Source organism: Cololabis saira, chromosome 17 (genome assembly GCF_033807715.1).
Source record: "Cololabis saira isolate AMF1-May2022 chromosome 17, fColSai1.1, whole genome shotgun sequence".
Taxonomy (NCBI): Eukaryota; Metazoa; Chordata; class Actinopteri; order Beloniformes; family Belonidae; genus Cololabis; species Cololabis saira.
In genome coordinates this window covers 1,345,953-1,362,312 of record NC_084603.1, presented here as the reverse complement: position 1 = coordinate 1,362,312, position 16,360 = coordinate 1,345,953, and the positions used below count along the sequence as shown (strand labels likewise).

The following is a 16,360-nucleotide window of genomic DNA, read 5'->3' as shown; positions in this document are numbered from 1 at the left end:
GGGAGGGAGGGAGGGAGAAAGAGGGAGGAGGGGTGTTAAAAGGAACTGTTGTGTGCAGTGAAGCAAACACAGCAGAGAAAGTGATGAAGAGGAGGAAAAGGAGGATGAAGAGGAAGTGAATGAAATGGAAAAGAGAATGGAGTGATGGTGGAAACGGAGGAAAAGAACAAACACACCTTCAAACATTCATGTTCTTCTACTAGTCCTGGTTCCAGTTACTAGTCCTGGATCTAGTAGATCTAGTAGTCATAGTTGCAGCTCTAGAACAAGACTATAATAGTTAGTGTTTAGTAAAGCCTATAGTTAGTGTTTAGTAAACCTCTAGCTGGTGTTGGTAAATCTCTAGGTAGTGTAAACTCTAGTGTGTTAGAGTCAGTAGTCATAGTTGCAGCTATAGAACAAGACTATAATAGTTAGTCTCAAATATAGCTTGGTGGTAGATATGCTGCTATAGGCTTATGCTGCAGGGGGGACATGATCCAAAACGTACGAAAAAACGTACGAAAAAACGTACGGAAAAATGTACGAAAAGACGTACGGAAAAAAAGTACGAAAAAACACAAGAAAAATCGTACGAAAAAACGTACGAAAAAACGCACGAATAAAAACGCACGAAAAAACGTACGAAAAAATGTACAAAAAAACGTACGGAAGAACGTACGAAAAGAAACACACGATAAAACGTACGAAAAAATGCACGAAAAAACGTACGGAAAAATGTACGAAAAGACGTACGGAAAAAAAGTACGAAAAAACACAAGAAAAATCGTACGAAAAAACGTACGAAAAAACGCACGAAAAAAAACGCACGAAAAAACGTACGAAAAAATGTACAAAAAAACGTACGGAAGAACGTACGAAAAGAAACACACGATAAAACGTACGAAAAAATGCACGAAAAAACGTACGAAAAAACGTATGAAAAAATGCACGAAAAAACGTACGAACAACGCACGAAAAAACGTACGAAAAAATGTACGAAAAAACACACGAAAAAACGTACGAAAAAACGCACGAAAAAACGCACAAAAAAAACGTACGGAAAAACGCACGAAAAAACATACGAAAAAACGTACGAAAAAACGGACGAAAAAACGTACGGAAAAATTTACGAAAAATATTCGAAAAATCACACGAAAAAACGTACGAAAAAACGCACGAAAAAACGTACAACAAAACGTACGAAAAAACGTACAAAAATCGTACGAAAAAAACGTACGACAAAACGTACGAAAAAACGTACGAAAAAAACGTACGAAAAAACGTACGAAAAAAACCTACGAAAAAATATAGCTTGGTGGTAGATATGCTGCTATAGGCCGATGCTGCAGGGGGCACCAACATGATCCGCTGGGCGGTGCCTCTCACCCTTCTTCTCCTCTCCTCTTCCCTTCCTCTCTTCTCCATTTCCATTTTTATTTATTATAAATATCTTATCTCAAAAATATCTCATTTTTGTCCATCGTTCCTGTAGTTTCTTGTGCCGCCCCCCCTTTTTTCTCTTTTGTGCATGTTTGCAGGCCGGAGCTTCAGGAGCTGCGTGCTGGTCTGCGGCCCTGCCCCGCCCCCTGGTTTCAGGTCTACTAGTCCTGGTTTCAGTTACTAGTCCTGGTTTCAGTTCTACTAGTCCTGGTTTCAGTTACTAGTCCTGGTTCTACTAGTCCATGGCTACCATCACCAGATCCAGAGGGGATGACGATGCAGGATCCGGCCAGGAACTTCACCATGACTCAGCGAACCCCCCGGGTGTGTGTGTGTGTGTGTGTGTGTGTGTGTGTGTGTGTGTGTGTGTGTGTGTGTGTGTGTGTGTGTGTTTATAACCCCCCCAGGGTTTACTCCCCCCTGATTGGCCGACGGCGGCTCCATCTATTTTTAGATCCATTTCATTTCATCTCCTCAGGATTGATGATCCGGGAGATTATGGGCTGGCGGGGGTTGCTGCGGCAACAGGAGCTGCAGCTGCAGCGATCAATACGGGCCATCGAGGACGTTCACATACACACTGAAACACACACATATACACACACACTAACACACTAACACACTCACACATTCACACTGAAACACACACACTTATATATACATATACACACTCACTCACACATTCACATACACACACTGAAACACACACTCTCACTTATATATACACACACTCACACACACACACACACTTATATATACACACTGAAACACACACATATATATATATACACACATATATCGACACACACACACACATACACACACACACACACACATTCACACTCACACACACACATATATATATATACACACATTCACACTCACACACACATACACACACACACACACATACACACTGAAACACACACACACACACACACCTATAATTCATCACTCGTTTATTCGTCTCTTTTCATCTGCAGTTATTATTTTATTATTTATTTGATCCTCGTGTGTCGTTTCTTGTTGTTTCTAGTTCATGTTGCACGACTTTAACAGAAGGTCAAAGGTCGTCACCAGGTCTGCTGTCAATCATCCGGGGACCCCGGTCATGTGACCTGTCAATCATCCTGGGATGCTGGTCATGTGACCTGTCAATCATCCTGGGACGCCGGTCATGTGACCTGTCAATCATCCTGGGACAGTCATGTGACCTGTCAATCATCCTGGGACGGTCATGTGACCTGTCAATCATCCTGGGACGGTCATGTGACCTGTCAATCATCTTGGGACCTCGGTCATGTGACCTGTCAATCATCCTGGGACGGTCATGTGACCTGTCAATCATCTTGGGGCCTCGGTCATGTGACCTGTCAATCATCCTGGGACGGTTCAGACTTCTATGACTTCTGCAACAGTGTTTCCTCCAACACGTCCTGGCTGGTTAGGAGGGTGTAGAATCGTATAAGTCTGAGAGCCTCCTGACTAATGGAACAGGACCTATTTTGTGTCTTTTTTTGCATAGTTCATTAACGCTTTTAGCTAGGAGTCTGAATTTTTTGTTGTTGGGGGCATCCCCTGAACAGACAGATGTTAGTTTGGTGCAGATCGGACCTGTACTTTTCGATGGGCGGGGCTTTGAAACTTCACCTTTTCCAACATTCAAACGGACACCGTTGCCACAATATTTGACCAAACCAAGTAAAACTTGACCTGTGGCCTCCATATGGGGCCTTGATTGGGCTTGCCAAGTCTCAACTCTGTGAACCCTCTGCAACGCCAACTAGCTCTGTGGAAGTCGTACAGCCACGGGACCAAAATATCCTAGCAAAGGGCCTTCTGCATAGCAACATAGTCAAAAATCAGCCTCCCAGCTCAAAGTGTTAGTGAATTATTCAAAAAAACACACAAAAAAGGCCAGAAAAAGGCACCACACACGGTGACCTTTGGCACTTCCGAAGGTCGCACAGATCTGAAACTCGGCACAGGGGATGAGAGTCACCTCCTGATACAGAGTCTAGAATTTCAGCCTCCTAGCTCAAAGCGTTAGTGAACTGTGCAAAAATAGACACGAAATAGGCCTCATAGGCAAACCTATAACAATACATAACAAACCTCCTGTGCCTACAGCGTTAAAAACATGCTTTTACAAACTGACAGTAACAAACAGTACCTTGCGCGACAAAAACTCATAATTTAGCCACTATAACAAAGAATAATATATAAATAATAATAATGTCATAAACCGTGTATATATCACGACCACGGATCCCATTGACTTTGCATGGTACAATATCCGTGGTGCTCACACGGAATTATACCATTTTCCGTGTATATACCACGGAAAATAGTGGTGAGAGGTCGTGGGCATTTCACGGATTTTTGTGAGATCAGGTTGCCTGGCAGCTTTTCAAGCTGGGGGCTGGGCCTTTTAAATCTGTTTTTTTTTTTTTTTACTTTATTAACAACTCGACAAACCAATATAAAAACACAGAGGCTTCGCTGCCCAATTAATTACTCTACATGTTACTCTACATAAGTGAAATGATGACAATTAATAAAAAAAAAATGTCTTAATATTATTGCTTACGCTGCACCCCTCCAAAATAAAACCACCACATACACTAAACAATCTGGCGAGCTGTCAAGCCAGAGATAATTCATTACCAAAAAAAAGGTTTACATTGTCCAGTGTCCAATATATTCTAAGGAACATATATGTATGGATAATTATTTATAGGTTGCATTTACGCAGCATAAAATTAATTAATTTAGTGATTGTCTTGTCAAATAAAAGGTATAATACAAAAACAACATGCTTTTTTTTGGAGCGAGCAATAATTTCCAGGTTGTCTCACAAAAACACGGGGGTGCTGAAATTCAAAGAAGAAATGTGTGACTCTGGGGACACTAAAAGCCGTTTTATGTTGTTCTATGTTGAAATAATATCATCTAAAGTTATACAAAATTACACAAATATCTTAACAGTTCACACAACTACTTAATATTAAAAGTAATTAAAATAGCATATAAGCCACTTGGTTTCTGTTTTGTATGGATTACTGTGTAGGAACTCCATTACCCAGCATGCCCTAGGTGCTTAGCACATGCGCAGTAGCTTCAGCAGAGCGCCAGCTCAAAGCATCAGTTGTTGTTGTCATGGCAGCCAGTCGTTGATTATAACGGTCTGGGAATAAACGTCTTGCTGAGACCAGCTACATGCCTGGTCTGCTATATACATATATATTAAGCAAGGGCGTAGGTTAGCATAGGGACGGTAGGGACAGAACACTACCAACTTTTCAGGAGGCTCAAATTGTCCCCACCAACTTTTAAGCAACCTTATTTGCATTATATAATGAGTTCAGATATAAAGGTAATTTAGATTGTCTTCCCAAATGTTGTAAGGATAGAAATTACCCTATTATTATTAAGTGAATTATTTTCATTATGTTCAGACTTACATTTTCACTTGCTGAATTTGCCGGTCCATTTTTTTTTCCTCAAACGCACGTTTGATTGGCTGATGGTCTTAGACAAATATTTATTTTTTGCATTCTGGATAGTTAAGAGATTATTAATAAGTACAATTAATACATTTATTGTGTATGTTAATATAATTTAAGTTATGTTCAAATATTGCAATTTAAATTGCTAATAAAATCCTGGAATATTCTGGACGTTTTCAAAATGTTTCTTTAGTAGTTTTTGAAAACAAAGGTTTGAATGGAACCGTGTATCAGGTGAACCAATACACATGAAAGTTAGAATAAGTCAATACAGATTTATTTTGCATTGATCATTTAGCCTATCAATTAATTAGGTTCATATTCGTGACAAATGTATCCCTGACCCCCGTTCACCCAATCTGTTTGGTCTTATTAATGTCCCGTCCCCAGATAAAAGTACATGCAGGTTATGCTGTTATATCGTCCCTACCAATGTTGAGACCAAGCCTTGATATTAAGACAGACAACACATGGTGTCAGAATGGGTTGCGCGTAATTATAAGAAGAAGTTTTTACCGCGAGAGAGCCACGGAAGAGGAGTAAGTTAAAAAAAAAAAAAAAAAGTTGCCGGTCTCGACGTGAGGTAAACAGACACACAAATATTGTGAAATTTCAATATATATTTCTTGCTATGAATATGATAAAATCTGCTTTTCCTGGCGAAACTATCTTAAAATATTGCAATTTAGACCGAGAATCAAAGAAATGGCAGCAATTTTATTTTTCCTCCACAGCCGAAAACTTGAAAGTCACGTGACAGAAACGAAACCTAACGAAACCATTAAAATGAATGGGCCACAACGCCACGTTTTGCATTGTGGACCAACGTAGCCTCTACCACGTTTTCCTGGTTGGAATTGAAGCTAATGTGCAGCTCGGCCTGAAACCTGATACCTGTTCTCTGGTCGGTGATGAATCTGGACCCGGGTGAGTCATGGATGTTTGTGGAGCAGCGGGTCGATGGTCTCGGAGCGCGGTGCTCCATCACCCCCGTCGCTCCGTCACCCCCCCGAGGAATCCCTCACCCAGCCGCTAATTGCTGTGGGTTGGAGTGTGTTTGAGTTGTGTGTTTGGTTTCCAGGTGTTTATGGGTTTTAATTATGTTTTTACGACTGAGGTTTTACACCAGTGAAGTCACGGCTGCTGGTTCTGCGGAAACAGACGTGCTGGGGGGGCCCGGACCTGGTCCTGGTTCTGGTCCTGGTCCTGGTCCTGAAGCTGGTCCTGGAGGGGCGGGAGGTCCTTTAATAATAATAAAATAAATAATACCTTTTATTTGGTGGCGCCAAAGGTCACCTTACAAGAATAAAACCATAACATACAGCATGAGCATGACAAACAAGCATAAAATGACGACAACCAGTATTAATCCAAACGTTAACCGGTATTGTGGCACCAGAGACAGAGCAGTCAGAGCGATTAGCCAGTTTGAAAAGTGAGTTTTGATTTTGGATTTGAAGGTTTCTATGGAGTCTGGAAGTCTAATGTCTGGGGGAGGGAGTTCCATGGTCTGGGTGCCGAGCAGCTGAAGGCTCCGGCAGAAGGCCCATGGGTGCTCCATGGGTGCTCCATGGGTGCAAAGGCGTCCTGGGGTCCTGGCTGGAATTAGAGCCCAGGCGTGAATGAGACCGGAACGAGGCCCGTCCAGCGTCCGGACCGCTGAGCTGCTGCACCCAGACGGGAGGGGGGGGCAGGGACTCTGGTGGCAAAGCAAAGCAAGATAAGATAAGATAAGATAAGATAAGACAAAGCAAAGCAAGACAAGAAAAGACAAGACAAGACAAGGCAAGGCAAGACAAAGCAAGATAAGATAAGATAAGATAATATAAGATAAGATAAGATAAGATAAGATAAGATAAGATAAGATAAGATAAGATAATATAATATAATATAAGATAAGATAAGATAAGATAAAGCAAAGCAAGACAAGAAAAGACAAGACAAGACAAGACAAGACAAGACAAAGCAAGACAAGGCAAGACAAGACACCTCTAGCTGGTGTTGGTAAATCTCTAGGTAGTGTAAACTCTAGTGTGTTAGAGTCGCTCCTGTAGTTTCTTGTGCTGGCCCCCCCTTTTCTTCTCTTTTTTCTCGTTTGTACATGGTGCAGCATCCTCTGCTGGTGGCGAAGAGCATCTCTGAATGCAAAACACCGGATCCTGCAGTGTGGGAGTGAGAGGGTCAGGGTAACAGCCCGGTCAGGCGGGGGAGAGGTTTGTCCGTCAAGACTCCTCTCCCTGGCCCTGCCCCTTCTCAACATTTCCCCGACCCTAAACCCCAACCTGGGACTTGCTGATTGGGCCGGAGCTTCGGGAGCTGCGTGCTGGCCTGCGGTCCCCACCCCTGGTCATCCCGCTGCTGCTTCCACCTGCCTGCTGTGCTGCTGACGTCCCCGACTCCCCCAGTCTGGCCCTCGGCAGGAGGGTCCCCCCTTATGATCCTGGTCCTGGTCCAGGTTTCTTCCTCCTAAAGGGGAGTTTTTCTTGCCACTGTTTGGCTTAAGGCTTTTCTCCCACTAGGGGAGTTTTTACCTGCCATTGTTTATGTAATAATTGCTCGGGGCCGGGGTTTATGTTTATGTTTATGTTTATGTTCTGGATCTCTGGAAAGCGTCTAGAGACATCTGTTGTATTAGACGCTATACAAATAAAATTGAATTGAATTGAATTGAATTGACAAAACAAGAAAAGACAAGGCAAAGCACAGCAAGGCAGGTTTATTTATATCTTTATTTATTCACATCCGAGTCGGTGTAACCGGGTCAGAACCTCCATCAGGCGTCTCGATGCAGAATGACGATGAAACAAAGATAGCAACATGATGAAGTATCAATGATGAGTCATCGTTACGATTCAGGAAAACAGAGCCAATCAATCAGCTAATCAATCAGGGTCCAGTATCAGTCTGCAGACTCTGCAGGATAAACTTCTCAGAACTGGACTGGTCTTTGGTCTTTTATAGATGCTTTTATTGTCTCTGTGCTTTTATGCTTTTACTTCTGGTTTTTTATGTGTTTTGATTTTATTCCTTTTTGTTTAGGACTCAGGACTACGAAACAACTGCCTCTTTAATATCACCACTGTGTCACTTTAAATTCACTTCATTTACTGCTCACTGTTTTTCTTGGTTGACACGCCTCTGCGACATTGCATGGAGGAAGGGGACAGTACCGCTGGAGTGGCAAACCGGGGTGGTGGTCCCTCTGTTTAAAAAGGGGGACCGGAGAGTGTGTTCCAACTATAGGGGGGTCACACTTCTCAGCCTCCCGGGGAAAGTCTACGCCAGGGTACTGGAGAGGAGAATACGGCCGATAGTCGAACCTCGGATTCAGGAGGAACATTGCGGTTTTCGTCCCGGTCGTGGAACACTGGACCAGCTCTATACCCTCCGCAGGGTGCTCGAGGGTTCATGGGAATTTGCCCAACCAGTCTACATGTGTTTTGTGGATCTGGAGAAGGCATTTGACCGTGTCCCTCGTGCCATTCTGTGGGGGGTGCTGAGTGAGTATGGAGTCCGGGGCCCTCTACTAAGGGCTGTCCGGTCTCTGTATGATCGAAGCAGGAGTCTGGTTCGCATTGCCGGCAGTAAGTCAGACTTGTTCCCGGTGCATGTTGGACTCCGGCAGGGCTGCCCTTTGTCAGCGGTCCTGTTCATAATCTTTATGGACAGGATTTCTAGGCGCAGCCAGGGGCCGGAGGGGTTCCGGTTTGGGAACCTCAGGATTTCATCTCTGCTTTTTGCAGATGATGTTGTCCTGTTGGCTTCATCAGACCGGGACCTCCAGCATGTGCTGGGGCGGTTTGCAGCCGAGTGCGACGCGGCAGGGATGAGAATCAGCACCTCCAAGACCGAGGCCATGGTTCTCGACCGGAAAAGGATGGTGTTCCTTCTCCGGGTGGGTGGAGAAGTCCTGCCTCAGGTGGAGGAGTTCAAGTATCTCGGGATCTTGTTCACGAGTGAGGGAACAATGGAGCGTGAGATTGACAGGCGGATCGGTGCAGCGTCCGCAGTAATGCGGTCGATGTACTGGACCGTCGTGGTAAAGAGGGAGCTGAGTCGAAAGGCGAAGCTCTCGATTTACCGGTCGATCTACGCCCCTACCCTCACCTATGGTCATGAACTTTGGGTAGTGACCGAAAGAACGGGATCCCGGATACAAGCGGCCGAGATGAGTTTCCTCCGCAGGGTGGCTGGACGCTCCCTTAGAGATGAGTTTCCTCCTCAGGGTGGCTGGACGCTCCCTTAGGGATGAGTTTCCTCCCTTAGAGATGAGTTTCCTCTGCAGGGTGGCTGGACGCTCCCTTAGGGATGAGTTTCCTCCCTTAGAGATGAGTTTCCTCTGCAGGGTGGCTGGACGCTCCCTTAGAGATGAGTTTCCTCCGCAGGGTGGCTGGACGCTCCCTTAGAGATGGGTTTCCTCCCTTAGAGATGAGTTTCCTCCTCAGGGTGGCTGGACGCTCCCTTAGAGATGAGTTTCCTCCGCAGGGTGGCTGGACGCTCCCTTAGAGATGAGTTTCCTCCCTTAGAGATGAGTTTCCTCCCTTAGAGATGAGTTTCCTCCTCAGGGTGGCTGGATGCTCCCTTAGAGATGAGTTTCCTCCCTTAGAGATGAGTTTCCTCTGCAGGGTGGCTGGACGCTCCCTTAGAGATGAGTTTCCTCTGCAGGGTGGCTGGACGCTCCCTTAGAGATAGGGTGAGGAGTTCGGTCACCCGGGAGGAGCTCGGAGTCGAGCCGCTGCTCCTTCACGTTGAGAGGAGTCAGCTGAGGTGGCTTGGGCATCTGTACCGGATCCTCCTGGACGCCTCCCTAGGGAGGTGTTCCAGGCATGTCCCTCCTCCCTAGGGAGGTGTTCCAGGCATGTCCCACCGGGAGGAGACTCCGGGGAAGACCCAGGACACGCTGGAGAGACTATGTCTCTCGGCTGGCCTGGGAACGCCTCGGACTCCCCCCGGAAGAGCTGGAGGAAGTGTCTGGGGTGAAGGAAGTCTGGGCATCCCTGCTGAGGCTGCTGCCCCCGCGACCCGGCAACGGATAAAGCGGGAGAAGATGAGTGAGTGAGTGAGTGTTTTTAATATATATTTATAAAACTGTTTTACATTTTTGTACAAAAATTGCCTTTTGCACTCAGGTCAGTTCCAGTAAATGTCTGTGTTGTGTTGTATTTATTCATGTGAACTCTTTTTTAAAATCTTTTTTAAATCTTTATCTTTATCTTTTTTAAATCTTTATCTGTTGTGCCTGCGCACTTTATATGTTTCACCGATGGAAGTGCGAAACGTCCTCTCGATTCCTTGTATGTCTGACATGTGAAGAATCGATAATAAAGCTACTTTGACTTTGACTTTATTTTGTATCCGTAGCACTTTGAGATTATTTAATGAAAAGTGCTCTACAGGGTGCACGGTGGCGCAGCTGGTAGTGCAGCGGTCTCACAGCAAGAAGGTCCTGGGTTCGATTCCCGCCGGGGGACGCTGTGGGTGCTGAAGTGCGTGTTAGTTCCCCCATGACTTCAGTGCCCACACCATGGGTGGGGTTGGTGAAAGGATCTTTCTGTGTGGAGTTTGCATGTTCTCCCCGTGTTCCCCTGGGTAGTTAATGGGAGCTACCCTCACAAAAACATGCACACAGTCCTGGGCTATACATGCCCCCTCTGGCCAACCGGGGAACAGATGGGGTGGGGAGGATCCGGCCGGAATAACGTGATCCTTCCACGCGCTACCTTCGGCCGGAGAATCCCCACCCTGTCTGGTGAAAAGAAGCTGATCACTCCTCAGGTTAAGGAGGAGACCTGAGCTCAGTGCAGGAACTCCCAGGGTTGGTAGAGGATGGCAATGCCCAGGACTGTCAGTAGGTAGGAGCACGGGGTGGTAAAAATGGGAAAAAAACCGGGATAAAAAAATATTAAAAAAAAAAAAAAAAGTGCTCTACAAATAAAATGTATTATTATTATCAGTTTAGTTTATGTTTAACAGAAGAACGTTATGTCACATCCACTCGTTCATTAGTTCCAACTCTGCGTAGTTATTATAACTTATCTTGCTGTTTATTCTCATCTCAGCTGGTGGAAACATGTAGATATTAAATAGGAGGAGTCCTAGGATAGAGCCCTGGGGAACCCCACCTGTATTAGTGGTTAATTCTGGTGTAAAGTTACCTGTTGAAACAAAGTCGTCCCCGTCCTCTGAGACTCAAACCCGTGACGTCAGTGATGTCGTCCTTTTCTTTTCTGAGAAAAGACACTGGTCTCTTTAGCTGCGACCTCAGACACCCGTCTACCCAGGTCTTACGTGGTCTGTTTACTTGTTTCTCGTGGACGGAATTATTTGACCTTCAGGGATAAATGAAGCTTATTGAATTTCATTTAATTTAATTTCACTGATGAGACGAAACTTTTTCAATAACCGGCATCAGCAACTTGTCCCGACTGGTCTTTTTTCTGTTCTGTCTTCAATGTTTTCCTCCAATGAGGACCGTGAAGACCTTCAACGTCTTTAAATGTCCTCAAGGTCTTCAAGCTCGTCAAGGTATTAAAGGTCTTCAATGTCCTCAAGCTCTTCAAGGTCTTCAAGGTCTTGGGGACAACACCTGACAAAAGGGATGAGTTTATTGTCTGAATCTGATGAGATGCATGATGGGTAATAGAGACCACAGTGTACCGTATTGGCCCGAATATAAGACGGTGTTTTTTGCATTGAAATAAGACTGAAAAAGTGGGGGTCGTCTTACATTCGGGGTCTAGACGTTATACCCATTTACACACTAGATGGCGCCAGATATCTTTAAAGCAAATGCTGTACTTAACTCCCCAGGCCAAAGGAACCCCCGTCATGAAGAAGAAAAATAAAAAATAGTATAAGAAAGAAAAGAGAAGAAAATAAAATAAAAGAAGAGATAACAGAAAATGGAGAAACGTAGCAACAATCTGGTTGAAGATCGGCCAGTTATGATGCAAACTTCAACATGATGGTTTGAATGAGGCAAAATAACAGGCTTTTTCTCTCCAATAGATTCTTATAATCATTTGTTTCAGATGTACTGTCATTATTTTCTGTATAAAAATTTAATTTGGTGTTCAAAAAGTCTTTTTTCAAACTTGAGTTTTGAATAAGAGGGGGTCGTCTTATAATCAGGGTCGCCTTATATTCGGGCCATTACGGTAATATTTTCAATAAAACATATAAAATGTGGGTTTGGCGAACTTAACCATTTAATGCGTTCTCATAACATGTACAAACGTTTTTTTTCTATGTTAGACCAACTATGTACGGTGGGTGTCACTGCGTACCCTACGGCGTAGGCTCTGCATTGATTTAACGCGGAACCATAATTTAGGCTTAACTAGGCAACGGAGCGCAAAGCGGCGGGCCGTCTGCAGGGCAGGCAGAGAGCGCACCAACACATGCTGCTGTCTTTAATATATCCTGTCCTTTATTTTGTTCATTATTGTTAGTTTGTTGTTCATGTGTGTGCGAGTGTGTGTGTGTGTGTGACAGACGTGCATGGGACAATTGTGAAATACGGAATAAACTGCGTTCCGTATTGGTTCAATACGGAACTTTTAATTCCCAATTACGTAACAATTCCGTATTTATAGGGACGGGTGGCGAGCCTACCGATACGCATGTATTAAGACTTACTCCAGTGGCGTGAAGTATGTGGATCTTTTGTTGTCGCCGGTTGCCATGGTGAATCGTTGTATCAGGGCTCTACTGATGATGCTTTTTATTTTCTTCACGCACGCGCTTAACTCGAGCTTAACAAACTCAGAGTTGATTGAACTAACTCATATCCTGTTCTGGAACCCAAAACTCTGAGTTTCCTATCTCAGGGTAAACTCAGAGTTCAGGTTCAGACTCAGAGTTTGTTGAACCTGCTTTCTGGAATAAATCCCCCTCTGGAGAACAAAGAACAAAGAACATCAAGACTCCGCTGCAACAAACTCCCTGATCGAGAGGAGGTTTAAATTTCTCTGGCTCCATCTGGTGGACAAAGACGGGAATTGCAATTATGATTAAGAACGACTGGTAACATTAAACGTTCAAAATAAAGTTAATAAAAATAAACAGACAGATTAATCAAAAAACACACATGCACACACAGATGATTGATTAATATCTGGAAAATAAGTAAATATATTAAAATAATTATAATACACACTGATATAATAAATAAAAAAACAAGAAACAAAAAACACACACTGAAATAAATAAATAAATAAATAAATAAATAAATAAATAAATAAATAAATAAATAAATAAATAAATAAACAATCTTCCTTGAACATAAACAAATAAAAAAAATGTAAGAAGAATACTTTCTCGAGAAAATTCCGCTTTTGCCATTTGGGGAATTTCGATTTGACCGAAGATCACGACATCTGGAGAAGAAGAGACTTGATCAGAGGAAACCTCTCATGTCCATCTGACACCTCATGACTAAAGTAGAGAGTTCATTCCAAATCAGCAGAGTTTAATCACAAGAATCTGAAAAAAATTGATATAAATTAATCAATTCTATGTGTGTTTTGATTATTCTGTTTGTCTGTTTATTTTTATTAACTTTATTTTGAACGTTTAATGTTATCAGTCGTTCTGTGAGCAGAAAAAAACAATCACTATTTACTATTTGTATCAATTAATTGCAATTCCCGTCTTTGTCCAGCAGATGGAGCCAGAGTAATTTAAACCTCCTCTCAATCAGGGAGTTTGTTGCAGCGGAGTCTTGATGTGATTTGTTCTTTGTTCTGGTTCAGTTATTAAAGAGTTATCAATAGTGGCCTCATGATAGTTATTAATAATTAAAAAAGATGACTTATCAAAATTAATTAGATAGATAGATGGATAGATGGATAGATGGATAGATAGATAGATAGATAGATAGATAGATAGATAGATAGATAGATAGATAGATAGATAGATAGATAGATAGATAGATAGATAGATAGATAGATAGATAGATTTATTTATTATAGTACCCTTGGGTAAATTTGGTTTACAGTAAGTGCTTCCTCATACAATCTAAAACCAAACACTCAACAACACAGGATAATATAAGTGCTTTGGCTAAAAGAACAAAGAACAAGAAGGACGGCCCCAAGATAAGAATCAAGATACGTTAAAACATCAGTAGATAAAAACACAAAAATATTCAAACCAAGCCAAAGGATAAAAAAAATTAATTATCAAAATTAATTCATCAAAACGGGGCACCACCTGACTTATCAGAAAAAAACTAAACATCAAAATCAGACTCAAAGAAGGACAATCATTAAATCATTAATAACTCTCTGATAACTGAACCAGCACCCCCTTTGTGGCAAAACACAGTCTATGTTTAAAGAAAAAAGCTTCATACAATGATGAGAAAATTGGTTTATAGGATTCTGAGCTGTCAGTGCTGGAACCCCTGAGTGTTAGAGACAAAAAAAGAAACTCTTCAAACTTCTCGTCACAGAAACTCGTTTTATTTCAGAAAACCTCCAAACATCTCATAAAAACGACCAGATCCCTGGTCCCAGAAGCACAGCAGGGGGGGCTCAGAGATGGATGTTGCACCACTGCCACAGGGCTCGAGCGCTGATCTCGGCCTGGTAGGGGGGGGAGCCGATGACGCACATCAGCCACTGCTTGAAGCTCTCCATGTCTCTCCCATACTGCACGAAAAGTTCCATAACCTTCTCGGCCTGAGAGACGGAGACAGGAGAAAAGTTCAGGACCAGCACAAAACAACAGTTGGATGTACCTGGGGGGAAGACTCACCGTGGTGAAGCCCCGTTCCTCCAGCCTACTGCCCAGCAGAGGCCCGATCCCTGGTATCGCCGTCACCGGCTTGTTGCACAACCACTCACGCAAGAAGTCCTCGTATTCCTCAGAAGTCTGTGCCATCTCGCTGCAGGAAACAGGTTCAGCGTGTTTTCTCTTTCGCTATTAAACAACAACCTGGTGTGTGATCAGTTAAATAAGACGCCGGCTCTGCGAGTCCTCTGTCCTGCTGCTCTGCGCTCGGTCCCGATTTAAACTAGTCGTGAGGGGCGTGGCTTCAGAACACACCTGTGGGCGTGTCATTCATTGTTTATTGATGTGTCACAGCCAGATCAGGAAACTTGCTGGATATAAAGTTCTAAACCCGTAAACAAACGAGCAGGTACGACCCGTCAGGCGGCCACTGGGAATGCAGCAGATCAGGAATGCGGGTCGGCTGGTTGTCTAACACGACACCAAGATTCCTGGCAGAAGACGTGGGCACAAGTGGTGGAATCCAGCTGCTTATCTGAGGAGGTGAGGAACGACTGATTTACCTGAAGGTGACGGTCCTTCATCCATGCAGAGATATCGGAAAGAGGCCGATATTGAGACGGCCGTGTCACCAGGTGGGAAGAGCTGGGTGTCATCAGCATAGAGGTGGTAGGAGAAGCCATGAGAGCTGATGATTTCACCTGGTGAAGAGGTGTGTAGTGAAAAGAGAAGGGGGCCCAGCACAGATCCCTGTGGCACTCCTGTTGCCAGATCATGTGATCTGGACACTCATCCTTGTCCTGATTCTCTGAAGGATCTTCCTGTGAGGTAAAACATGAACCATACCAGGACACATCCTGAAATGTGAAGCTTTGAGAATGTGGAGAGGAGGATGTGGTGGTTGACCGTGTGTAAGGAAGCAGGTCAAGCAGCAGAGGTGGAAAAAGTACAAAAATATTGTACTTAAGTAAAAGTACAAATTTTCTGCTTGAAAATTACTTAAGTAAAAGTAAAAAGTACCTCAAATTAAATATAATATAGTACCAAAAGTACATGGTGTAAAATGTACTTAAGTAAAAAAGTAAAAAGTACAAAATTCAAAGTACAAAATTATTTTTAAAGATTGCAAAGAAATGAAGAATCCAAGAATTTGCTTAGAACTCTAAATAATGGTGATATTATTCTGACCCCTTTAGCGTTTGTTTCCATAATTTCTCCCTTTGCTCATCACTGCTGCTGTCCCCCAGTGGCCCCGCTGACAGGTCCACCCCCAGCCTGTAGTATGCAGTGACAACATTAAGCAACCCCAGCTGATAAAGGATGAGACTTTTGAATTTTTAAATGCCAAAACCACCTTAGAAGGGGTGGAATCAAAGAATGGTGCGCATGGACACGAGTTCCGCGTTACACCAACGCAGAGCCCGTACATTACGGCGAGGCTCTGCGTCGATTTAACGCGGAACCATAATTCAGGCTTCAGTCCTCATCGGTACTCGATGCGACGGCGGTTCCTCCGGCCTTCTGGCCCGCCTCTGCGGCGCAACTCTCCCGGGAGCTGCGGCTCCTTCTCGGTATATTCACGCGCCCCCCTTCCTTCCCGTCCGCCTCATGGTTCCGCGTTAAATCGACGCACACCCTACGCCGTAGGCTACGGCGTAGGGTGTGCGTCGCCGCGTAGCCTACGCCGTAGCTCT

General features: G+C 43.8%; 1 protein-coding gene across 1 annotated transcript; it reads right to left on the bottom strand.

Moving 5' to 3' along the window:
• Positions 1–14,380: 14,380 nt before the first annotated feature.
• Positions 14,381–14,929, bottom strand: LOC133463916 (barrier-to-autointegration factor-like protein). The gene is made up of 2 exons (XM_061745698.1): positions 14,691–14,929; positions 14,381–14,614 (listed from the first exon to the last, which is right to left on the bottom strand). The coding sequence occupies exons 1-2, from the start codon at positions 14,814–14,816 to the stop codon at positions 14,468–14,470; spliced, it is 273 nt and encodes a 90-aa protein (XP_061601682.1). The 5' UTR covers positions 14,817–14,929; the 3' UTR covers positions 14,381–14,467.
• Positions 14,930–16,360: the final 1,431 nt, after the last annotated feature.

Bases quoted from the DNA above. Each gene is read 5' to 3' on its own strand.
- LOC133463916 (XM_061745698.1), bottom strand. From the start codon at position 14,816: ATGGCACAGACTTCTGAGGAATACGAGGACTTCTTGCGTGAGTGGTTG. The intron at 14,615-14,690 runs GTGAGTCTTCCC...TCCGTCTCTCAG, and splicing joins AGGAACGGGGCTTCACCACG to GCCGAGAAGGTTATGGAACT.